This window comes from Brachypodium distachyon, chromosome 2 (assembly GCF_000005505.3).
Source record: "Brachypodium distachyon strain Bd21 chromosome 2, Brachypodium_distachyon_v3.0, whole genome shotgun sequence".
Classification (NCBI taxonomy): Eukaryota; Viridiplantae; Streptophyta; class Magnoliopsida; order Poales; family Poaceae; genus Brachypodium; species Brachypodium distachyon.
This window is the reverse complement of record NC_016132.3, coordinates 43,760,860-43,787,541: the sequence shown is the minus strand read 5'-3', so window position 1 is coordinate 43,787,541 and position 26,682 is coordinate 43,760,860. Positions and strand designations below refer to the sequence as shown.

General features: G+C 41.9%; 1 protein-coding gene and 2 pseudogenes across 3 annotated transcripts; all 3 read left to right on the top strand.

The window, feature by feature from the left end:
• Positions 1-725: 725 nt before the first annotated feature.
• On the top strand, positions 726-5,822 carry LOC100844455 (factor of DNA methylation 1). 3 transcript variants are annotated; one of them, XM_024458246.1, is made up of 8 exons: positions 726-970; positions 1,079-1,836; positions 1,967-2,148; positions 2,593-2,682; positions 2,777-3,064; positions 3,164-3,376; positions 4,144-4,238; positions 4,331-5,247. In XM_024458246.1, the coding sequence occupies exons 1-7, from the start codon at positions 945-947 to the stop codon at positions 4,204-4,206; spliced, it is 1,620 nt and encodes a 539-aa protein (XP_024314014.1). In that variant the 5' UTR covers positions 726-944; the 3' UTR covers positions 4,207-4,238; positions 4,331-5,247. The 3 variants fall into 3 exon arrangements, with proteins under 3 accessions (XP_024314014.1, XP_024314013.1, XP_010232023.1); XM_024458245.1 differs by having other exon boundaries at positions 4,144-5,248; XM_010233721.3 differs by lacking the exons at positions 4,144-4,238; positions 4,331-5,247 and adding an exon at positions 5,258-5,822 and having other exon boundaries at positions 727-970.
• A 5,112-nt stretch (positions 5,823-10,934) lies between these two features.
• On the top strand, positions 10,935-13,497 carry LOC100844164 (annotated as a pseudogene).
• Positions 13,498-13,649: 152 nt separating this feature from the next.
• LOC112268566 lies at positions 13,650-24,895 on the top strand (annotated as a pseudogene).
• Positions 24,896-26,682: the final 1,787 nt, after the last annotated feature.

The following is a 26,682-nucleotide window of genomic DNA, read 5'->3' as shown; positions in this document are numbered from 1 at the left end:
AGCGTCACAACGATTCACCTGGAATCTCCCATTGAAGCGTCACCACGATTCGCCTGGAATCTCCCGAACGAGACGTCGTCGATTGTAGAATCTCTCGTCGCAGAAGAGATGGTGCCATAGATGCCGCCAGCTAGGGCCATCGTCACGGGAGAACCCAATCTCACAAGACGTCATGATGAAGCCAAGAGGAAGGAGAAGGCCGTCGCATATGATGGATAAGATCCGCGCGTGCAATCGAGAAATCAAGCAACTAATGTGGCCAAAGGGCTCCAAACCGAGCAAACTAACCTCAGGTACCGTACGAGTCGCTGGCAGGTGGGGCAGTACAGAGCCAGCTGCTCGTAACAACAAAAGTTGGTCTCTCTCTGGCGCATGAAAAGGAAGTCGAAAACATGACTAGAAGAAGTAGGGGCAGAAGCGAGAAGACTAGGATATGTTCGGTTGGCGATCCGGTCGGAGCTGAGCTATCGGCGACTACATGGTTCATTCGATTTTGGGGAGCTGAGAAGATTAAGGATATGTTCGGTTGGCGGTCCGATCGGAGCTCAGCTCAGTTCGCTGCCGCTCTCAAACCAAACGCTCAAAAAGATTAAAGATATGTTCGGTTAGAGATCCGATCAAAGCTCAGCTCAGTTCGCTGCCGCTGTCCAACCAATCTCTCAAACAGAGCCTAGGAGGCCATGATTTATTGGAAAGGGGAAAAATAACTCTATTCCAAACACACACTCGGAGCCTCGGAGGTCACCCGTCTGGCCGTCTCTTCCATTCCGTTTTTGCGCCTGCTGATCACGCCCACCTCCGCCCCACTTTCCTTTTTCGTGAGCCGGCTCCTCCTCCTCTCCTCCTTCCTTTTCCCTTCGCGACATTGTGGCGGCTGATCCTTGCGGGCCTTGAAACCCTAGTTTTGTTGGTGGTGGCCGGCGTCGGCCATTAGACGCCCCTCCATGGACTCCGGCGAGGCGCCTAACCGGTACGTGATAACAGCTCCTCTCTCCCTCGCTGAGATTTCGATCGATTCTGTGAAACCAATGATCGGCGGCAGCATCGATTTACCATCTCTGTTTTCTGATTTTGGTAGGACTCGCAGGGAAGGGGGTTTTAGGAGGAGTGATCAGCGCAGAGATGTTAGCCTGCCTCGGCACCATGCATCCGGAGCAGGTTCAGCAGATAATCGGCAGGGGAGAGACAAGGCTACTCACCGTGGATCCTACCAAAATCACGAGAAGAATGAATTGCCCCAGTCATCGGGGCCCCGGTCTCAGCCTGCTCAGAACAGAGACGAGCTGTTCGTGTGGCCCTGGATGGGTGTCCTGGTCAATGTGCCTACTGAGTGGAAGGGTGGGCGCCAGGTCGGGGAAAGTGGGAACCGGTTGAAGGAGCAGCTCTCGCGCTTTTGCCCGCAGAAGGTCGTCCCTTTGTGGAACTATAGAGGCCACACGGGCAATGCTATTGTTGAGTTTGGAAAAGACTATAAAGGTTTCAAAGCTGCGTTTTCCTTTGAAAATCACTTTGAGGCAGAAGGATATGGAAAACAGGACTGGAAGGCGCAGAAGCATCGAGGATCTGAAATGTTTGGCTGGGTCGCAAGGGTTGATGATCAAAGAACTCCAGGGCCGATTGGGGAGTATCTTCAAAAAAATGGTGATCTGAAAACTATTGCTGATCTTGAGAATGAAGGAACGCGTAAAACAGACAAACTTGTAGCCAATTTGGCTGGCCAAATTGAGGTAAAGGCCAAGCATGTCCAAGAACTTGAGTGTAAGTACAATGAGACAACCACTTCACTTGACAAGGTGATGGAAGAAAAGGAGCTGATCCTCCAGAAGTACAATGATGGTCTGTGTCGATCTTTTGCTATTGATATGTTCTGTTATGGTCTAACTATCGACGTATGTGCATTTCTCTATTATGAGCATGCTTGAACCTTTCTGTTGTCTAATGCCTTTTAAACATGCATTTTCACCAGAAATCCATGAGATGCAGCAAGTTGCGCGTAGACATTCTCAAAGGATAATTGACGAGAATCAAAAGCTTCGTTCAGAACTGGAGTCCAAGATGCAGAATCTTGATTTAAAATCCAAGCAACTTGATGAGCTTGCTGTGAGAAGTGACTCTGACAGAAGGAACCTTGAGAGAGAGAAGGAAAAGGTGCGTGCCGAATTTCTCCCATGGAGATTTATGGAAGTTTGTTTTTTCTCATGTCTCTTTGTTTGATTGTTTTTTTGGAGGATTGTTAGTTGTCTCTGTGCTTCTGTAAGACAGCACTGTTCTGTTTACTAGTAATTCCTTTTTTTTCTTCGAAAAGGAGGATAACCCCAGGCCTCTGCATCGACTGATGCACACAGCCAGTTTACTAGTAATTCCTATCATTCTGTTTTCTTATTTTTGTTGTGATTCGACATTCTGTTATAAAAAGGTACACTGCAGAAGGTTTAACACTGAAGTAATCAGTGTATATTACATGTAACTTGTTTTTTATTTTTACGAAGGGCATGATTCTTGCCTGCTAGGGACAAAATGTAGGATGGTGTTAGGTAATCCCCCTTTAGTGTTTCTGCATAAAACTTATGTCAGGCTGTTGTGTGAATACAGCACGTGGTTAAAACAAAGTATCTTAAGATGGCAGCAATGGAGCAGCAGAGGGCTGATGAAAATGTGCTGAAGCTTGTGGAGAAACACAAGGTTTGTGTCTTTGTGACACATATTGTTTCGCTTAAGTTTTTGAGAAGCTAATTTTTATGACCTGTTTTACTGCGGTGGCAATTTCAAAATGCAGAGAGAAAAACAAGCTGCTCTAGATGAGATTATCAAATTAGAGCAGAAATTGGATGCCAAGCAGAAACTTGAGTTAGAAATAAAACAGCTGCAGGGCAAATTGGAAGTGATGAAGCATATGCCAGGCGAGGAAGACTCTGAATCAAAGAGGAAAATAGACGAACTTAACGAGGAGCTACAAGAGAAGTATGATGACATGGATTTAATGGAATCACTCCACCAGACTCTGCTTATCAAGGAAAGGAAAAGCAATGATGAATTGCAAGATGCTCGGAAGAAGCTGATAGATGTAAGTTCTCCACATTGATTGAGCTCTTGTACCTGTCTATTACGTATTATATTTACAGTACATCTTAAGATAACTCTGTATCTGTTGCATACTATGCAGGGCTTGCGGGATACTATAACTGGCCGAACGAATATAGGCATTAAAAGAATGGGCGATCTTGATCTGAAATCATTTGCGATTGCTTGCAAAAGTAAATTTTCAAAAGAAGATGCGGAAGTTAGTGCTTCCATTCTTTGTTCAAAGTGGCAGGAGGAGATAAAAAATCCAGACTGGCACCCATTCAGGGTTGTCATGGAGAACGGAAAAGAGAAGGTAAACAATCTCTTCACTCTTTTTATACACTTCTGGCTCTCCATATCATGGAATCTTGAATTATCAATTTCATGGTGAACTTCCCATTTTGCAGATGCCATGGTGCATCTATTTATAAATAAATGAAACTCCCGCATTAATAAGAAAGGATGGATGCGACCTAGTTGCTAGTTTATTAATGAAATTTTATCAACAGTAGGTAACAAGAGAAAGAATACTACGGAGTATGATAATTAAAATTTCGGATAACAAGGACTCCATATAGTGCTGTGCTTTTTTTTAATCTTGTTGTATTTGAGCCTGTCCCAAAAGCACATTAGTTACATTACCAATCCAGATCATTTCCCTTTTTCTATTCCTAAATTGGTCTTTCATTACGTGCGAAAAAGATAGGAAACCAAGAACCTTCATCCACCAAGTCACCAGCCAGGGACAATATTATTGTGTTCTGTTAAATAATCTTGTTTTTCACGGCATGTGCGATGTAAGCTACCACATGCTGATTTACAATAAATAAATTAGCAGCTCAATTGGGCTCTGCATTAAGTTACTTTCCTTTTGTGCAATTGTTAAGTATTTGTTGGATGCTTGATGAAGGAATCTGAAAACTTAGGCACATCTATGTGTACCTTTAGTAACAGGTTTGCTAAGATTCATTTACTGAAAGTGAAAGTGTGGTGTCACGTGAACAAGCTTTCATAACTTGTGGAGTGTTCAGTCAATGCATTGAGGTATTGTGAACTTTACCCCTTGAGTAATATATTCAGGTGGGGATCCCCCCCCAACTGATTTCCTCAAAAAAAAACTTCGATGCTGGGAAGCAACACTAATTGCGTCTTTGAGGGCAAGACCTTATGTTAATGTAAGCTACTCTTGATTAATATGAGGATCTAGTTGAATAAATAGTAGTTTGTGTTACTCAAGATTTGCTTCCTTTTTGACTGAAAACTGTAGGAAAGATTCCGACAGCATAAATATAGTAATAAGCAGAAAAATATTTACAAGGAAAGAAGGAGGGAGAAAAGGAAAAAGGAAAAGAGGATTACAAAAGGCTGACCCTATTGCCTAAAAAAATAAAAATAAAGTTAAGTTGACCCTGGGACCTATACCAGTTAAGTTATTTGTAATTCGTCAGCTTTTGGAATAGAGTGCATCTAGCATTTGCTTGTGCAGTGATGTATCAGTCAAACTTTTTACTAATAAAAATCTTACCACATGCACCAATTTTCAAGTTTCACTTGGTGCTCACATTACTACAATGCTAATTACTCCTCTAGAAGCTTATGACATTCCTTAGACAATTAAAGTAGGAAAAATAAATGGTGTTCTCTGCTCGGGCTCAGTGGAGGCAAGTTTGTTTAATCAATTAATCTTGTCTTAGTTGTCTTGGTAACTAAGTGTTCATACTCAGTTCCGTGCTGGTCCAAATTGGCTATATTGGATAATGTCTGTTGAAATTTGACTACATATCCATACTTTGGTACTCGAAGCTCTGCTATTGTCTGCAAACGATGTTTTTGCTGAAATTTATGTACTGTAATTTAGTTGTACCACAGGAATGAAAAGCTCCTACTGCATAGTATTTGATATTGTTTTCTGCAATGGTGCATTACCATATAATGGAGTTGGTGTCTCTTAAATTAATTCTTACAGTCATAAAAGTTCTTGTTTAAAATGGTAGCATTTAAGTTTCAAGCAACATTTGGACATTGCAGAAATCATGTGTGAATACGCTGCTAAATTAACAGCAAAGGTCTTTGATTACTGTCTCGGGCATATTCATGGGACGTAGAGTTTTGCATCTGTTATCTCTTTCTGTTCATCTTTCATTTCTCAAATGGGAGAAGTATCGTTTATGTAACGGCGTGTGCACTGGTGTAGGAAATTCTTCGCGAGGATGATGAGAAGCTGCAAAAACTGAAAGAAGAGTATGGCGAAGAAGTCTATGCATTGGTGATAAAAGCTTTGCTTGAAGTCAATGAGTACAACCCGAGTGGCCGCTATGCTGTACCGGAGCTGTGGAACTACAAGGAGGGCCGGAAAGCAACACTGAAAGAAGTGGTCCAATACATCCTGAAACAGTGGCGCACACACAAGAGGAAGCGTACGAGCCTTGTATTCGGCTGAGGTGCCCTACATTTGCTTTCCTGAACTAGATATTCCAGAAGTACTGAACTAGACCTGCATTAATGTTATTTTAGCACCAACGCCTTAGAGCTGCTTGTTATTAGTAACTGGAGTTTAGCCGGATTATTCAGGCTGATGCAGCATCCACATGATTGCTGCTAACTGGAGATTGTGAACTGCCCTTGTTAGGATCATATATTCGTGGGTCGGCCATGTGCTAGGAATCAGGACTAGCTTCTGGATTTAAATGATGTGCTGGGCATAGAGAGCAGTATTAACCGCTCGTCATGCCTAACAACAGCCCTTCTGTTTCGAGTACTATGGTACTACCCTTTTCTGCTATTGTGTTTACTACCGTGCAATATACCCAGTGAAAGGGTCACAATCGCAATGTCGTGGTATGTATTTTTGTTTGTTTCTAAATCGCAAACGCTGGCTGCAGTATTACAACTCCACTGGGTATATTGCACGGTATGACTCAATGAGGTCCTGCACAAATCCGGACTAGAGGAACCTTTGCAGCGCGGCCAAACTTGCTGCAACGAACAGCTACGACTGATGCAAACACTTTTTATTGACAGGACTTGCAAATGCAGACTAATGTTCGCTCAAAATGCAGGTGTGTTCGAACAAAACGATGTTTAGTTTGATTACTCACTGTTTATGTACAAACAAAGCCATTTGGGTTAAGCTCCTCGTAGAAAATACATACTCCGTACAAGCTTCTTTTTTGCGAAAAAATACATATAAGCTGACCTCTAGCCAGATCACCCAGTTAAATTATTATTTTTAGAGGAGATCACCCAGTTAATAGGCGGCCATATTTGCTTCTTTGGGATCGAAGGAGATCTTCGTAAAGTCCATGGACACGTGATAGCACTCCTCAAATATAACCGCTGCAGCTCCATAGGTCTATCCTCCATCCTTCGTGACCAGGATCACCAGCTATGCCACAAAGGCCATCCATACCAAATGATGCAACCACGTCGAGCTTAGTCCAGCGGAGACCTCACCAAACACCGTGGCGCTGATCCAGAATGCCGACTGAGACAAAGACTGTAAATGCTCGCCATTAGCAAACTTTGCCAACGATTGTTTAAGCCCCACTTTAGGGCATCTCCAAGGAAACTTGCTAAAACCTAATCATCCGTCCGTTTTTGTCTGTGAATCAAAAGTACTGACCCAATGAAATGGCACACGCTAAAATGATGTCATCCGTCCATTTGTTCGCGAACATTGCCAAACGTATGTAAAATTTGACAATGTTAGTAAGTCCGAAAATTATCCGCTGACACGCCACATAAGTAAAGTGGCTAAAAAGAAAGCAAAAACTTTTGGCATGTGTGTTGAAAACATGCCAAATAGACATGTGTCCTGTCCATTTTACATGTACCCCACGAGGGATGTGGTATCTCTATAAAAAATAATGAACTAGGTGTCGTGATACAGTACAAAAAAAACTAACTAAATTAACCAAACTTGCCTCATGTTGAGGCAATCAAGAAAGGAGCAGGGTCAATGAAATCGTTCGCAGATACATAAAACCGCTTGGATCAAAATTATAGATTATTTTCGTGCCAAATGAACGCCATGTCATTTCTGGAGATGCATGTCCACCTTAGTCAACCAAAATTTTGGTTGAGGTTTTATTTGCCACAAAGCAAATCATCATCAAGCAAACATCAAAATTTTGGTTACGACAAAAAATTAAGACATGCATTAGACAACATCTTAAACACGGATGTAACGAGCCGAGCGTGAGCCCTGGCGGCTGCATGTTCCACCGAGGGTGCAAGCAGAGCAAAAAAGCAGATCAGTTATTAAAAAAAATATCAAAGCAGCATAGACAATACAGTAATTCATCTCAAAGATTTAAAACCTTGTAAGAAAAAACGAAACCCTATCTACTTTTAAAAAAGCTTTTGTCCAAATAATTGAAAGTCCCATCAGAGAAAATTTCGAAATTTGACCAAAAAGATTGCAAGCTAGTTTGCTACAAATAATAATAAAAAGTATGTCCTTACAAATTTGGAAGCTTGTCAATATTTGTTGAAAGCGCATCGACATTTCTGGAACTTCACTCTTCTCATTAAAACAATACAAGTTTTACGATGGTTGGCGATTTTAGGAACCGTCCAACCTAGTTGATCCAACGGTGAAGAAATAAAAAGTATTGGAAAGTACTAAAACAAAAGTACTGAAAAGTACTGAAAAATACCAGAATATTGATTTATTTTTTAACTAAAAGGAATGCAATCCGTATAATGAGCAGCTAACCCCGGCGATGCGGCTTGCCTGTTCCGCCCGTATGCTGCGATCCGTGCTCCCCTACCCTACTAGGCGTAACGTATCTCACGGTCAGAAATATTTTCTGGGCATCATCGCTTCCTTTTTCCATCAAAATTAATTAGAGAAACAAATCCCGTTCTTTCTCCGGCCAAGTCCATGTGAATCAGAGCAGTTGTCAGCTCCGAACCATTGATCGGAGGCGTCCGATGCAGCACTGCGCAGGAGATAAGCTAGCCTTTGGGATGAGGGATGAACAAATCCACTCCGACCTGTCTCCCAAGCACCGCACTGCCCGTTCTTCCCCGAGTACGGCTGCAGCGCCGCCGCCTCGATCGGATGCCATTTCCCCTTGATTTGTCAGTAACATAGTTTTAGCTCTTCCTCCACGAGCAATGCCCGCTGTCAGGGTTGGACATCATCGTCATCAGAGCCACTCCCGCACAACCGTCGGCTGAAGCCACGGAATCATCGAGATGGAAATCGTTGATTAATTTGCACCTTAGGCAGCACAGCAGCACATGATGTTCATGGAGGCTGGCCTCTTGCTACTGCCTGTGTGCCACTCGATGGAAATAGATTCACATGTTGATTATCTGTTCTCTGTTTATACTCGCTGGGATGCCTTATGAAAAAGACGATGCTGGTGGTAAAATTGCTCCAGTGGGCGCCGGCGGCCGGCGGAGCAGCATCAAGCTTTCCCGTGCCCATGCATGGCCTGATAGTCGCATAGTTCGATGGCGTGCAGCTAGAAGGAGAAGAAACGGAGATGAAAGAAGGTGGGCCTAAAACAGAACGCCAATTGCGGCTTAAAGAATGATAATGTAGATTTTTTTGCCGGAAAAAATGATAGATTAAGAGACATAATTAATTCTGACGGGAGTACCGGAAAGTACTCAGAAGTACTCGACAATCACCGTAAAATAGCTCTAAAACAATACACCTTAAATTTCCAAAGCTTTTAGAAAACTGATAACTTTAGAATTTTTTGGTTAGGGAATTTTGGCTTTTTTATTTTAGAAGAATAATAAGAAAATAAAAGAGGAAAGCCTAAGAAGGCCTAGTAAAATGATTCGGGACATTGTGTGCCGGCGCCCGGATGTGACGACGACGTAAAGACGAGCGGACGCCGTCCGGCTCCTACGAGGGATCCTCGGCATGCCGGAGCTAGGAGCTTTCTTCCTGGCCTCCTACCCTGACTGTGTTGCCCGTTCGCCACTGACACCAACCGGGTCCGTCGACTACAAACGGTGGCGGGCATGAAGACACTGCCGCGCCGATCTGGTGCGCCCCGGCCACAAATGCGGTTCCCGGCCGAAGGCAGTCCCCTTGGAGCTTGTTGCCAGCGGATCGATCGGAGATCAGGTGAATTGCAAGCAAGAACTTTGCTAGGCAGCGAGACAAGCTTTTGATGGCAATTCTGGTGGTGCTCCGCCTCGTTGGTCTTAGTGTGTCCTCGGTGAGATTCTGGAGGCGGAATCACACTGTGGCATGCATGGGGCTGCGTCGGCAGCCACGGCGTGCGCGGGTGACCTAAAAGGAGCACAAGTATGAAATGTGCGCCTACATCGACGCCACCATCACCGGCCAGATGCACGTGGCAAGACACACGCGAGCTAGACTTGTACTCCTTCCGTCCCATACTAAGTGACGAAATATTACATGTATCTAGACATTTTTTGAATATAGATACATTCATATTTGGGCTAATTATGGACGGAGGAAGAACGTGGAACGTGCTAAATCCCAACAGTAAATTATAAAGAAAATAGTAGAGACGAGGGTAACTATTGTGCAGGTCGATTTACATTCTAATTCAATCCGGTTGTAGTACCTGAAGTTGAGAAGCGGGACCTTAATTGGTAGTTGGTTCATCTTCTCAAAAAATGAGTGGATGATTCGTGAGTCAAGATGGGTTCACCGAATCAGCTTCACCTTCCACCCAATTGACCAAGCATTTAGCCTCGCCTCTCTCTTTAAATGCCAGTCCGAGCAAGCTGCACAGCACAGCCAAACCTGTGAAAAGGAAAGAGAAGGAAAGGGGAGGTGAAAACACCCTCCTCCGGGCATCCTTGGTGCCGTCGCTCGCCGGAGGTGAGACCCTCTGTTCTCTCTCTCTCTCTCTCTCTCTCTCTCCCCGACTCGCTAAGCTCAATAAAGTGGCCTAATGGCTATCTTCCTGCGTGGATGGCCGAATGGACCCATTTGGTGTCATTGCTTTTCCCCCTTGCGTCTTGCGCAAGAGGGTTGCGGTGACGAGACCGTTGCTTTTGGTTCTATTCGGTGATCTTTTTTTTCCCGATCTGGTTCTGTTCAGTGATCGTCAAGCCGTAAGGCTCTTGCTGCTCACTATCATCCTGATCCCAGTGTGACAAGGGTGTATACGGAGTATATTTTTTCAAATCAGGGACAAGGGGTCATAAATTCTCTAGTTGATTTTGGTTCAATGGGGAGGTGAATGCTTGTGCATGTGCGGCGGGTGCGTTTTAATTTTAGACTAATCCTAAATGCTTGGAGATGTACAGTGAGTGTTTCAGTAGATTGAGGTTTCGCTCCACCATGCAGATGTTATTTTTTGTGCTACATATGTTCAGTTTCTTACTGATCCATGCATGAGCGTAAATTGCAATGGAAACTTTATTTATGATGAATTTTGTGCAGCCAAATCTTTGTGCTTATTGGGTTGGGCTTACATGGTTGGAAATAACGATTGTTCTTGTGGTTGCAATGGTTGATAGTTTACATTCACTATCCGCAAAAAAGAAAGATAGTTTACATTCACCACATTTCTTTCTGAGCGTTGGATGTCATATGAGTGACATCTGGTGAATGCCTGTATCCATGTTGCTTTTATATACTCCCTCCGATCCTAAATTCTTGTCTCAAATTTGCCTAAATATGGACGTATCTATTTTTAAAAGATGTCTAGATACTTGTAATATTTTGACAACAATTTAAGATCGGAGGGAGTAGCTTTCTATTTAATCAGTTCTTATCGGCCTTAGATCAAAATTAACCGAAATAATATTTGGTAGTTCGTACTCTTATTTGGGTGGTATCAATTTAGATAAAACACGATTATGAGTCTGTCGATTCATGGGGTTAGCACGAAAACAACAGGCTGGCCGGTGGAACCACTGCCGTCATGCCACATGGTTGCCACTTGCCACCCACAATAACTATATCACTGCTTGACATGATGATGGAGCAAAGGAGGCAGCTCCTCCAGTCTTGCAGTGAAGGTTTGTGTCGATCCTTTGCTATTTATGTCACTATATGTTCTGCTATGGTATACCTATCAGCACGCATGCATTTCTCTCATCCTAGCACACTCGAATCATCGAATGGTTTAACGGCTTTTTCAATTATTATTTTACTAGAAATTCGCAAGATGCAGCAACTTGCCCGTAGTCATACACGGAGGGTAACCGATGAGAATTCAAAGTTTTGTTTAGAACTGGAGTCCCAGATGCAACATCTTGAATCCATATCTGGGCAGCTTGATCAGCTAGCTGCGCAAAGTAACCCTGATAGAAGGAACGGTGAGCAAGAGAAATAAGAGGTGTGTGATATCTTGCTTCAATTATAAAATTTCTCCCATATGGAATTATGGAAATTTGTTTTCTCTTCTCCCTATTTTATTTCATTTTGGAGGGGTTGTTTTATTGTTTCTGTGCTTCTTGTAGGTAGCAATACTTTGTTTATTAGTAGTTGGTAACATTACATTTTTATTTTTGATTCCCTCCAAAATTCTGTTTTCAAATAGTACAGTGAAGAAGGTTCACAATAGGAATTTGGTAATGCATGGAGCTTGTGTTTGTAATTTTACTTCACATAGAGGTCACGCTGCTAGTGCAAAAAATATGCAGAATGCTGTTAGGTGATTCCTCATGAGTGACGAATGATGATGCATATAACTTATCCTAGGCTGTTGTGGCGGGAATGCAGAATGGAAGTGCAATAAAGCATCTTGATGTGGCAATGCTGGAGGACGATGAAAATGCGCTGAAGCTTGCGGAAGATCACAAGGTCTGTATATTTGTACTCCCTCCTATCCATAATAATGAGGATTTAGTACAAAGTTATCTGTATATTTGTACTAACTTTGTTCTAAATCCCGACATTAACTATGGAAGTAAATTGTTTCAATTGGGTTTATGAGAACTCTAAATTTAAATGAGTATCCTTTTGAGAATCTGTGTATTGCGAGTGTTTTACTGTACCCATTATGCAGAGCGAAAAACAAGTGGCTCTAGATAAGATTCACTTGCTAGAACAGCAACTGAAAGACACACGGAAGCTTGAGATAGAAATAAAAGAGCTGAAGGACAAACTGGCAGTAACGGAGCATATGCTAGTTGAGGAAGAGTCTGAATCAAAGAGGAAAACAGATGAACTTAATGATGAGCTACAAAGCAAGTCTGAGGAAATTGATGCAATGCAATCACTCTGCCAGGCTCTGCTTATCACGGAAAGGAAATGCAACGATGAGTTGCAAGATGTTCGGAAGAAGCTGATACAAGTAAGTTACCACATCGATTGAGTGCTTGCACTTGTCTAGTATTATGTTTGCAGACTGCAGTACATCTTGAGATAATTCTGTTTCTGTTACATGCTCTGCAGGGATTTAATGGCATTATAACTGGCCGAACAAATATAGGCATTAAAAGAATGGGTGATCTTGATCTGAAATCACTTGTGGTTGCTTGTGAACATAAATTGTCAAAAGGAGATGCTTTAGTTTCTGCTGAGATTCTTTATTCAAAGTGGGGGGTGGAGATTACAAATCCAGAATGGCACCCTTTTAGGGTTATCATGGAAAACGGGGAAGAGAAGGTAAGCAATCTCTTCACTCCTGCTTTTATACACTTCTGGTTCTTAATAGCTTGTTATCTTGAGTTATCGATTTCACAGTGAAATAATGATTTTGCAAATGTCATGTTGCATCTATTTATAAGTAAATGGTGGTAAAAACTCCCCTAGAAATGTGGGGGACTGTGTGCCGTGCTTAGGTTCAGACACCATTTTTATCATAGCAACCACAATATCTTTGATATATTTTTTGGCATATTCATGGACTGCGAGTTTTGAAGCTTCTAATAATTGTTTTGTCAACAACTTTTAGAATTTATAATTGAGAAAAAACACTTCTGGTTCTTAATATCTTGTTATCTTGAGTTATCGATTTCACAGTGAAATAACGATTTTGCAAATGCCATGTTGCATCTATTTATAAGTAAATGGTGGTAAAAACTCCCCTAGAAATGTGGGGGACTGTGTGCCGTGCTTAGGTTCAGACACCATTTTTATCATAACAACCACCATATCTTTGATATATATTTTTGGCATATTCATGGACTGCGAGTTTTGAAGCTTCTAATAATTGTTTTGTCAACAACTTTTAGAATTTATAATTGAGAAAAAATATCATTCATCTAATGGTTGGTTCTCTGGTGCAGGAAATTCTTCATGAGGATGATGAGAAGCTTCGAGCACTAAAAGAAGAGCACGGTGAAGAAATATATGGCTTGGTAACAAAAGCTCTGCTTGAAATCAACGAGTACAATCCCAGTGGTCGCTATGTTGTACAAGAGCTGTGGAACTACGTGGAGAACCGGAAAGCAACTCTGCAAGAAGTCATCCAATATGTCATGAACCTGGTGACGGGCAAGAGAAAACGTGCTGCAGAGGCTGGAAGTACTACTTAACTAGACATTATGTGGCTGAATATCCTGAGAGTACTTAACTAGACATGATGTTATTTTGACCATAGTGTGACTTTTGATGACGAATTGGACAGATAAACTGTTATAATCGTTAGTTGTCAAATTCCGTGTTAGTGTAGCATTGACGTGGAATCATGGATGCTGGCAATCTCAGGTTGTTTTGGTCTGTTCAACCATGTCTAGCATATTTTCTGTATGAGGTGTTGGACTCGCTATTGTGCATTTTGCTTTAACTGTCTGGTTTTTGTATTGTGAAAGCAGTCAGGAACACGGTAAATCGGTAATGGCACGAAGGCTCTGAGCAAAATCTTTGGTCGGGGGATTGCTCTTGGTCCTGCATGCAGTTGTAGGCCGTTTTTTTTACAATACGAGCCATTACCCCGTTACCACTCTTTAAATCCATGTATAAAGATTTAATGGATGGTCATGTTGTGTTTACTCGCAAATATTTGTGGAAGATTAAAATTCCTCTGAAAATAAAGATATTCATGTGGTTTCTTGTTAGAAAAGTGCTGCTTACCAAAGACAACCTAGCTACGTGTAATTGGATTGGGTGTAAACAATGCTGCTTCTGTGGATTAGAAGAGACTATCCAACACTTGTTTATATCATGTCAATATGCTCGTCTTGTATGGCGTATTGTTCAAGCATCTTTTAATTTGCCACCTCTAACCAATGTCACAAATATGTTTGGAAATTGGTTGAATGAGGTTGATAAAAAACTAAAAACTCAAATTCGGGTGGGAGTTTTTGCTTTTTGTTGGGCTATATGGAATTGCCGAAATGATATTGTTTTTTAACAAGACTAGAGTTATTAATACTCCATCTTGTTAAATTTCTACATTTTTTCTGTTGCAATTTAACAACTTCCGTTGTATATTCATGTGTTTGGAATTCTCGTATGATTCAAATTGACATGACATACATAATGCATTTCATATGTTTGTTCTATTCTCGTGTTTAAAATTGTAGGATCAAAATAAGCCTTATGGCAAACGGTCATGTTCTAGTATACTCATTCTTTTTCTAAATATAAGAATTTTACCTAGTTTATTATAAGAAAATCTACCGAGGCTTAGAACTCCACATTAGCTTTATTAAATTGATCCTATATTTTCATAATATACTCATTTGAAGTTGTAGATCTTACTATATTTTTCTATAAACTTGATCAAACTTTAAGAAGTTTTGATTGGAACAAACATAAGACTTAATTTTTATATTTAGAAACGGAGAGAGTATTATTTTTCTCCCGGTATGATTGCCAAATTATGCTCAGATTAGCCAAGTTTTTATTTATGATAAGTTGTAGAAGCACGTCCGGAGGTGGGGGAAGCACCTCCGGACGGACGTTCCCAGCTTCATGTGTAAACGGGAAAAGTGCTTTTTATTGGGCTAGAAGCATCAAAAGGTAAAACAGAAACCCAAACAAACAGGACCTTCTTGGACCACCACCGTCGTTCACCGCTTTCAACTTTGAGAAGTCGGTGGTGGAGATCTCTCTTGACAGCATCAAGCGTGTCAAACGACCAGGTTGCGAGTGAGACCGGCCAGAAATGATCCACTTTTGATGTGGTTACTGCCATGATCTTCAAATGCCGTGCCTTGGCCATTGGATTTGCACCTGAAGCTGACGTCCGCCTCGGTTTCGCAGCCGGCACACGCCACCTGCTGAACAATGTACTGCCTTCAGTGGAAGGTTGCTGTTGGGAATAGGGACAACAATTAAGCAAACCTAAACCCACTGAACTTGTAATGAACTTTGAGGATAGCTTCAACCAACAAGTATGCAACGGAAATAACACAAACAACATGCACAAGCGACACAAGGATTTAGGCAAAGCACTCAGATAATAACACCACATATTGATCTGTCAGGTACCTGGTGGAAGGAACTGGATCTCTACTGGATCTCCTGAGTGGAACTGTTGGTGGAACCTCTGGTACTGGTGCTTGCTGATCCGGATCATCATTTTCAGCATCATGCTCTTGCTGCTGGGGAGCATCTTCTTCACCTTTACCACGCACATCATCATGTACATCTTCTGCAGCATCACCTTCAGCTTGCTGTGGAGTTGGAGCTACAGGAACTGGGTCAGAATCAACCATGTCTTGTTGTTGCCGAGGAACTACCTTTGTCTTCACAATATCCTCAACTATTTGGTCTTCAACAAACACAACATCACAGATTCTCACAACCTTCCTTGCAATTGGATCATACAACTTGTAGCCAAATTCATCCAAACCATAACCAAGAAAGATACACTGTCGTGTTTTTGAATCAAGCTTTGACCTTTCATCTTGAGGGATATGAACAAAGGCCTTAAACCCAAAAACCTTTATGTGATCATGCGAGACGTTCTTGTCATACCAGACCCTGTTAGGAACATCTCCCTGCAAAGCATAACTTGGTGAGAGATTAATAAGATAAACTGCAGTCATCAAAGCCTCACCCCAACAGTGTTTAGGCAGCTTTGAACTTGATAGGAAGCATCTAACTCTCTCAACAATTGTCCTATTCATCCTCTCAGCAAGACCATTTAGCCGTGGTGTCTTTGGAGGAGTGAATTGATGCCTAATTCCCTGCTGCTTGCAATAAGCATCAAATGGACCAATATACTCTTTCCCATTATCAGTGCGAATGCACTTGATCTTCTTCTCAGTTTCTCTCTCAACCGAGGCTTGGAATTGCTTGAAAACACTTAGCACTTGATCTTTGGACCTTAATACATAGGCCCAAACCATCCTGGAAAAATCATCAATAAATGTGACAAAGTACTTAGCTCCACCCATTGACCTTACCGACATTTTGCAAACATCGGAATGTACCAAGTCCAACAACTTAGGCTTCTTGTGAGGAGGCTGACTCTTGAAAGCAACCTTGTGCCGCTTCCCTGCTAGGCAATTTGGACATTTCTTGACATGAACACCTTTCACGCCTTTCAACAAATTTTTCTTCACTAGCACTATCATCCCCTTCTCACTCATATGCCCAAGTCTCTTGTGCCATAACACACATGGAGTCAAGGATCTTCTTTCTCTAATGCATTGACACAAGCAGAAGAGAGCTTAGTATGAACATCATACAAAATTGAAACTTGTTTACCTTTTGCAACAACCAAGTTTCCTTTGGTGATCTTGTACTCTCTGCTTCCAAATCTACTCAAGTACCCATCATTGTCAAGCAATCCAACTGAGATAATGTTGTGTTTCCAAATCTACTCAAGTACCCATCATTGTCAAGCAATCCAACTGAGATAATGTTGAGCTGAAGCGCATCAACATGCCTCACAGACTTGAGGACTAGCCTTGTACCATTTTTAGTCTCCAAATGCACATGTCCTTTTCCAATGATCGGAGCCCTATCATTGTTTCCCATCTTCACAACACCAAAATCACCTGATGTATAGTTTGTGAAGACCTCTCTGCGAGATGTAGCATGTATGGTAGCACCGCTGTCCGGAATCCAAGTTAACTCATCACCATCTACAAAACTGATGGTGTCATCAGAAACTACAGTGATCCTCTCCTCAATAGTGGAGCCCATTTTTACATTGGTTTCTTCATGCATAAGAAACATGATATCCTCAACCGTTGTAATTCGGTTGCCCTCACTGTCACTATCAGTGTCTGCTTGTTTCTGAACATGCTTCTTTTTCTTTTTGTCTTTCTTCCATTGTTCACAATGCCACTTGATGTGGCCCTTCTCATGGAAGTTATGGCACACATAATCAGTATACTTGCCTTTTGATTTGCTTCTATTTCTTTCGGCTGCACCTTTACCTGGACCTCTACTCTTGCTTCTCTCCCTGGACTGAGTGACTAGCACTTCTGAATGTGAGGAAGAACCAACTTCAGCCACCTACTGAAGCGACCCACATACTACCCTTCGAGTAATATGGTGATCTTTGACAAATTGAAGATGAAGTGCCGCCTCATCAACAACATATCGATCAGAATAGTACAACAGAAGCATTGCAGCGGTCCATTATTACAAACTTATATTACAAATCCATACAAACTGAAGTGCCAACACAAAGATCTTACAAACTGATTCCCAAAGTACTGGGAATTTAAAACCGTTCTGTTTGGTACAGCAAAAGTCATACTACATGCTCGTCTCACAAAGCTACTAACTAATCTACATGTCATTGCTGTCTTCATGGTACTCGTAGTAGTAGTCCACTCCTTTGTCGACTTTGGTTGAAGGTGGCTCCGCTGGTACTTCTTCTCCCAGGCTCACAACCTAAACAAAGGAGGTTTACATAAGGGATGAGTACGGAAGGTACTCAACAAGTCCAGGAATATCAACTGGTGTTTGATGCACTATGTATTGAGAACAGAGGTGTTCTCCAAAAGAATGCATTTTGTAAGGTAAGAGAGTCAGGTTATTATTCAAAGAGCTATTGATCCCTTGTCTTACAGGCTGCTAGAGTCCCCGATGGACTCCTTTCCTGCCGCGTTCGTAGTTCCAGCCAGGAACATGGAGTGACAGGTCACACTTTTTACACTTTGCAGAGGTGCGTTACTTTACCCACAAAGGACCAAGCGTCATGGCGTTCATGCCATCGCACTCACAACCAGACTCTTGAATCACAAAGCTTTTTCGCCGTCTTTCTGCCATACTCCGCGTCGTAGTCCCGCTCAACAGGCCGGGTACTACCGGTCTCATGCTGATGCTACAGATCCAGCACATTGTAGCTGGTCCCAGACCAGACTACCTTCCTAGTAGTTGATACTACAGATCCAACTACCAAGGTCTTTCTCTCCCGGGGGTAGTATGGCATAGGACAAGGGTACTTCGGCTTTGCCCTGCCCATACAGGGTATGTGGTCAACGCGGTCGCTACGGCGCTTAAGCACAGGTAATCAATTGTTGTTTAACCTTATATGAAAATCCATTGTAGTGGAACCCGCCTTCCATTGTGCCTTCGGCACCTTTCCAGAGTTCCACCACCAACCATGATCACGCCCAAGAATGGCGGTCTAATTGATTCACTTTAGAAAATAGGTTTTCATTTTGTGCAAGTTATAGAAGAGATGGAAACTTTGTCAAACAGTACCAAAGGACATGAACAAGAAACTGGACTTGCCTGGTGACGAATAGGTAATGGAGTTCGACGGGTTTGCTTGCTGAACTCCCGCTTCTGAAAAGAGAGAAAGTCCGATAAGGACTTGTTCCAGAAGTTATGCATCGAATGCATGTAATGCAGATGATTATGCTCATGACATGCTCATAATAGTGCTAAATAAATTTTATCACAGCAAGAAACTTGAAACACCTGCATGTACAATTTTAAGAATTTTAGCTATTGTCATTGAACCTTTATTGTGATTTAAAGCATTAAAGCCAACTCAATAATTAGGTTCTGATTTATTTTGGTCTGACAACTCACTTAACAAATTTCCTCACTCACAGAAATTTGGTGAATAGAAACAAACTGACTGAACTGGTCTTTCTAACTCAACTTGATTAACTTTCTGGTTCTGGACATTTGAGTGTTAGCTAACTAGACAATTGGGATTTATCTCTAGTGGTTGCTGCTACTGGACATTAAGGATAGCTGTGCATAACTGTGCTACTAACCATCTACTGGATACTAACACTACTCTGCAAAATGGTACAGCTCACCTTATGGTTCTAAGCTTTTGGATCCTGGAACTAAACAAGTACTTGGCATGGTTATCTTACTCCTAAAACCTGACCTGGTTCCCCACTAGCTGGTGTATTAAAGCTTTGCAAAGCTTAACCAATAAGTCTACTTAAATCTGGGAACAAAGCATCTAGCTGTAGAACCTGTTGGTGGTCTTTTGGGTTCTAGCTACACTGCAGTGGAACCTGAAGATATGCTACAGTTCACAGGAGCTTGCTATGTCTTTGCCCAAGAAGTTACAGGCTACAACTACTAGCTCTCTAAAGTTCAAAGTAGTGAGGTTCAGTTGAATTTATTTCTCACACTTCAATCAATCCATCATGCAAGAAAAACATATATAAACACAGAGCAATCAAGATGACAGTTAAATGATTAAAGGCTGTTGTCATAATTCAGAGTTGGCATGCTCAAACAACAAAACTGGAGAGATATAGACACTAGTAGGAAGTAATATTTGTTTCCTACAGGAATATGTACTCTAATATGTGTGTGCTTCAACAACCTGAACATCTACTACAGGAGTGTAGCTTCCTTCCTGGGTGCTGTTTATTTTTGCTTGACCAGATTTCAAGGTGCTAAAGTACAAGTACTCTGAAAAATAATTGCCAGGCCTAAAGCTGGATGATAGAAATTAATTGTCATTCCTCAATCTAATTCTCTCTACAGTTTAAGCACTCAATCCTACAAACAAGGCATATATTTACACAACAGTCATTTAGATAGACTAGGAAGTAGTGCTTGTAGAATTAACAATCTATGCTCACAGCTTCTTTTCTGAACATTAAGCTATTTCCAAAACTGAACTGTATGCATGTGTGTGTGGCACACCTACATACACAGGTTGACAGTACAAAATTTGACAACAAGAAAGTATGGTTTCCTGTGTAACCTCAAGATGACATTAAAAATCTGAAGTAAGCTTCTACTATAAATCCAAAGACTTAATAAGAAAGCAATACAACACTCTGTTTTCTACAGAGAACACTAACAAAAACAAGCTGAGGTTTTCCCTAACTCCTCTTCAAGCATCAGAACAACACACAATCAAGCAAAACATTCAGTTTTTCCCCTTGGACAACAAAAAGTAGTTTTTCTCTACTCCCAGGCTGTACCTTCTTGCTCTGCTCGTCCTCCTCCTAGCTGTTCTGCTACTAAGCACTTCTCCTCCAGCTACAGCACGACTGTCCCTGGCCTTCTCCTCCCCGACTCCTTTTCTTCCCAAGCCCCTGCGCTCTCAGGTGCTCAGCTCTTCTAGGTCGCAGCCATGGCCTCCAAGTCGGGAGTTATGGTGTGGGGAATTTTTACACTGGTGAGAACTGTGGAGAAGAAACTATCCCTAGCTTGGGTCGATTCCTAACTACACCCTTCTCAGGATATTTACAAAGGTCACCACGTGGTTTTGGTATGGTGCGTGGCTGTCCCTCAGCTGGCCAGCTCCTGCTAGTGTTAGTGATATCTTGTACACCTGTAAAACTGTGCAGAGGACAAGACTTTGGAAAAGTAATAAATAAATTTATTTCTCTGACAAAAAGATCTCTATCTGTAAGATTGGTTTGCATAAATACCTTAGTATTATTTTTAGTAGTCATATTCATGGTCTTAACCATGTGCCCCTCTGATATTTTCTAAATCAAAATACTTAATGGGAAATAGTTTCAAATTAAATACATACGTTTCGCTTTTGATGCACTTTCGTCCTCGTAATTAACACTGCGAGTTAAACGAAATATGCCGGTGAAACCACTAACTTATGTGACCCTGCGGTCTTAAGCGTTAGATGCTGAAGGTCGCGACTTCTTTCTGGTTGGAGTTAATTATTCACAAACATCAAGCATACAACACTCATAAAAATAAACAAGCACAATTAATTAGTGGCAATAAGTATTCACTTAAGTTTTTCTCTTCTTGTTGTAACTGATTTTCAGTTTAAGTGAATAAAAAAAAATGCTTATGCACATGCGTATGCAATGCTTGATGCACTTGCTTGATGCACAACCAAGTCTATAGCTAAAAACAGGGTTCTCACATCCTCTCCCCCTTAAAAGAAATTTCGACCTCGAAATTCTTAACCAAGGTACCTGAATAAGAATGGATAGTCTCTACACAGATCTTCTTCCTTTTCCCAGGTTGCTTCTCGAACTGGATGATTCTTCCATTGTACTTTGCAGAATTTGATTGCTCGGTTCCTTAGTTGTTTCCAATCATCCTCTAGTATCTTAATTGGTTTCTCAACATAGGATAAATCAGCTTGTAGTTCGATTTCTGAGTGTCTCACTTTAATTGGTTCTTGTGCACACCTTCTGAATTGAGAGACATAGAAAACATCATGTACTTTTAATAGTGATTTTGGTAGCTTCAATTGATAGGCTACATCTCCCTTTCTGCTCAAAACTCGGAAAGGTCCAATATATCTAGGACTTAACTTCCCTTTGATACAAAATCTCTTAACTCCTTTGGCAGGACTCACTTTCAAGTAAACCAAGTCTCCTTCTTGGAATTCTACCATTCTCCTCTTTTTATCAGCATAACTCTTTTGACGACTCTGAGCTGTCTTGAGTCGATCCCTGATGATGGTAACTACATCTCGCTTTTCCTCAACAAGATCAGGTCCTAGCAATTTCTTTTCTCCTGTTTCAGACCAACACACAGGTGATCTGCATTTCCTCCCATACAATGCCTGAAATGGTGCCATTTGTATACTGCTTTGATAACTGTTGTTGTAGGCAAACTCTGCTAGTGGTAGATGTTCATCCCATGTTCCACCAAAGTCAAGTATACATGACCTCAACATATCTTCAAGGATTTGGTTTGTCCTTTTAGTTTGTCCACCGGTTTGAGGATGATAGGCAGTACTAAAGTCAAGTTGACTGCCTAAAGATTGTTGTAATTGTTGCCAAAATGCTGATGTGAATACTGATCCTCGATCAGATACTATTCTATCAGGAACTCCGTGTTTGCTAACAATCTCCTTGATGTAGATCTTAGCAAGTCTTTCACATGAGTACTTCTGGTTGATAAGAATGAAATGTGCAGTCTTTGTCAACCGATCAATAATTACCCATATAGCATCTTTGTGGCTTTGTGTCCTCGGTAATCCAGTGATAAAGTCCATACCAATCTCCTCCCATTTCCACTGAGGTATTGGTAATGGCTGCATCAAACCCGCTGGATTCTGATGTTCAGCTTTCACCCTTTGGAAAGTGTCACATTCAGATATAAACTTAGCAGTCTCACGCTTCATGTTGTTCCACCAAAATGTACCTTTCAAATCCATGTACATCTTTGTGCTTCCTGGATGAATTATGTATGGTGTTTGGTGAGCTTCTTGTAAAATCACCTTCTTGATATCCGGAATGTTTGGAACACATATCCGGCCTTTGTACCACAATGACTCGTCATCTACTAGAGTGAATTCTGATAATTCCTTCTCTTTAATCCTTCTGATTTCCTCATCAAGGAACTTGTCCTCTAACTGATGCCTCTTGATCTCAACATGCAAGGTAGGTTGAATTACTAACGATGTAACACTGGCTTCACCTATGCTGAACACAAGTTCAATTCTATCTTTTCCTAAGTCTTCCAGAATCTTATTAGATATGCTTGCAATCCTTTCTTGCTGAATTTCAGACTTTCTGCTCAACGCATCTGCTACAACATTGGCTTTTCCTGGAGTATACTTAATTTCCAAATCATAATCTTTGATGAGTTCTAGACATCTTCTTTGCCTCATGTTCAACTCCTTTTGTGTAAACAGATATTTCAAACTCTTGATCAGAACATAGCTCACATCTGACTCCATAAAGGTAATGTCGCCATTGTTTTAGTGCAAACACTACTGCTGCCAACTCCAAGTCATGTGTTGGATACTTCACTTCATGGGGTCTTAGATGTCTAGATGCATAAGCAATGACTTTTCGATCTTGCATTAGTACACATCCCAGTCCTGATTTTGATGCATCACAATAGACATCAAAACTTTTACCACTTTTTGGCAAAGTTAACACTGGAGCGGTTGTAAGTCTTCTCTTCAGCTCTTGAAAACTGCTTTCGCAAGCTTCAGTCCACTCAAATTTGGTTTCTTTTCTCAACAATTTAGTCATGGGTCCTGAAATCTTGGAGAATCCTTCAATGAATCTCTTGTAATATCCTGCCAAACCCAGAAAACTTCAGCCACCTTTCTGGACTCTCCATTTAGTACCCTGGTCTTCACAAGATTCCAAGTGACAACCCAATTAGGTGCTGAATTGCAAACGGTGACCTTGAAGGTCTCCCAAGTGTCAGGTAATGAGCCAAGTAGCAGCAAGGCCCTCACTTCATCTTCAAATGTTATTCTCATTGAAGAAAGCTGATTTATAGTGTCCTGAATTCATTTACATGATCTGCAATGAGTGCCCTCTTTATACCTCAAACGCATCAAATGTTTGATCAAGAACATCTTGTTGGCACCTTCTTTTCGAGCAAACAACTCCTCCAATTTCTGCCATAAGGTGTGTGCATGTGTCTCATGAATGATATCATTCAAAACATTATCATCGACCCACTGTCGAATGAACCCACAAGCTTGGCGATGAAGAATATTCCACTGCTCTTCATTGATGTCCTCGGGCATCTCAGTGGCGAACATCGGTTTCCAGTATTCTTAACTACAGCAAATCCTCCATCTTGCTCTTCCAAGCTTGATAATTTGTACCATTCAATGATATCATCCTGCTAGTATTCACTTTCATCTTTCACCACAAGCAAACTACAAATAGCCCAAAGCAAACCTTGCTCTGATACCACTTTGTTGGAAATAGGGACAGCAATTAAGCAAACCTAAATCCCCTGAACTTGTAATGAACTTTGAGGATAGCTTCAACCAACAAGTATGCAGCGGAAATAACACAAACATCATGCACAAGTGATACAAGGATTTAACGTGGAAAAACCTCCTCAACATGAGAAGTAAGAACCACTGCTGTGGACCAACCGGTCCACGCAACTTCCACTATGAGAAAATCACTAAGCTGACGAAACCACTCTCAAATCTGATGCTCCTCTGACCTAACACTCAAACCAACCAACCAGATCTAAGTTCAAAGTAAGGAACAAGCTCACCAAGTTTGGAGCAAGTCCAACCACGTTTGAGCCTCCAACCACTATCTTGAAGACAACCGGTCTGTAGTCACCGATCTGGACAGAAATCAGCTCTAGCTTCTTCTTCCTCTCTTCTCACAAGTTGTGTTCTTTTGTGTTGCTCTCTCTTCTCTCACAATGGCAGCCACACTCTCTGGACTTGAGACTTGTGGTGTCTAGGATTTTCTTCTTTTACTTATACAACAAGGAGAGCAATCTCAGCCGTTGGATCGGGTTGAGATCAACGGTTCACGTGAGCTGGACTTCTTGGGCTTCATTGGGCTGCAGCTCACCACCTCCATGAGGAGGGATCAGCCCAATAGTTACTACGGTAACTGCTTGTACCCGGGTGGTCTTGCCAAGACTAGTCAGGACATCAAAGAAGCGTCGCTAGTTGAGATCGTCACAGCGATCAGGGAAGCCAAGGATGCTTTGTCAACAAGGTTCCTCGACTGGATGAGTGGCGACGCGAAGGAGAACCACTACAATGTGTCGCTGGACCATGGCACTCTGATCGTCACAGACTGGAGCCACGTGGGTTTCAACGAGGTGGACTAACGTTTCGGTGAGCCAAGTTACGTGTTCACCAAGAAAAATATGCTTAGTGCGTAAATCCTTGTCATCAGTTTTTCATGGTACGTCATGTGCTTCTGTTCCTACTGTAAAAAAACTGAACGGATGGTACCTAATAGCTCAACACTTACTAATACACAAGGATGGAGGAGAATTTCGTACTGCCAACTTGCAAATGAAAAGAAGCAGCAACACACAAGAAGAAAAGCTTGTACGAAGTACTTCTCAGTTACCAGCGTTAGCTTGGTACTGTATAACCTATATAGTTTAATGGGCTTGGGCCTCTTTTTTGAATGGGCTGAATAGCAAAAACCGGATAATCCGAATTGCACACGCCGGTAATCCGAATAAAAGTCCGGATAATCCGGTGTCCGAGGATAATGCCGGTCCTGTATCATATTCCGTATCCGAATGAATTATCCGGTATCCATTTCCGTATCTGGTCGGATAGAAAAATTCATCTCCCATATCCTATCCGACCGGATCCGGCCGGAAATTATCCGATCCGGTTTCACCCCTAGCTATAGTGTGAAACTGTGAATACACACAGTTACAACGTAATGCTTCTTTCGTCTCGTCTCGCACGAGAGCTGCGCCCTAGCCGTCACCATTTAAGATTTAGCGTTCTCCTAGCCTCCGGCCGCCATTTTGTGAATTGCGATGTTGGGGGAACCTCGGTTTCTCCTAAGAGTATTCAGAAGTGTTTGCTTATTTCAATTGTTTGGTTCTGATCGGCAACACATGCAATGGCGGAGGTTGCGATGCCATCGCGAATAAAGTTACTCTGGTTCTTCCTCTGCTGTGGTGGTGCCTTAACGGGAGTTGCCGCAGAGTTAGTGTTTTTTCGTCCTCATAGGTTTTGTGTACCCGATCTTGTAGATCTTGGGTTTCTGTACCCGCAGATATGTTTATACGTCTCTGCTAAGTTTTTGTTAGTGTGTCTTTTGTTGGTTTATCTTTTGTAATTTTGAAATCCTTCTTTGACGTTCCGATGAAGATCTTGCGGATCGACAACCTACAACTTTAGGGGATCTTTCCCGGCCCAAGTACGTTCAACGCTCACGGCTTCTCATCTTTTTGAATGAGTGACTCAAGGGGCTTTTCGAAACCTTTAAAGGTAGTCAAGTTCGTGCAGTGATACCAGTGATGATGTTACGGCTCCAGTCTTATTGCAATCTCTATGTTGAAGCCTTAGCAGTATTTCATGTTGCAGAACACGATATTACGGAGAAGATGTCTTTAATTACATGAGTTACCTTATAGTTTCTACGTGTATGATCCAAAACATTGTACCTGCAATGGTTGTCGCGTTGAATACAATTATAGATTATTATAAAAAGTTACTCCGTACAACGTAATTATTTTTTCGTGAAACTGCAAGCCAGCCATTTCGTCTTGATGAAACCAGTGCATCATTTGGAGTCACGAGGGGTTCTGGGTTCACCGCTTCACCTCCCATGCTTCCACGGTTCCACCCAATTTCCCAAGAAAGTTTACCAAGCAATCGCCTCTCCTCTCTCTTAAATGTCAGTGAGCACAAGGTGCACAGCATAGCCAAACCCACGAGAAGGAAAAGGAAAGGGTGGCGAAAAAAAAATCCCCTCCTCCGGGCGACCTTGGGCGCCGTCGTTGCCCGGAGGTGAGACTATTCCTCTCTCTCCGCTACTCGGTACGCTCCAGAAAGTGGTCTAGTGGTGTTCTATTTTCTTGCTTCGATGGGTGGATGGATGGACCTGTGTGCTGGCTTTGCTTTTCCCCTTTGCATCTTGCGCAAGAATGTTGCAGTATGGAGATCGTTGCCTTTGGTTCTATTCGGTGATCTTTTC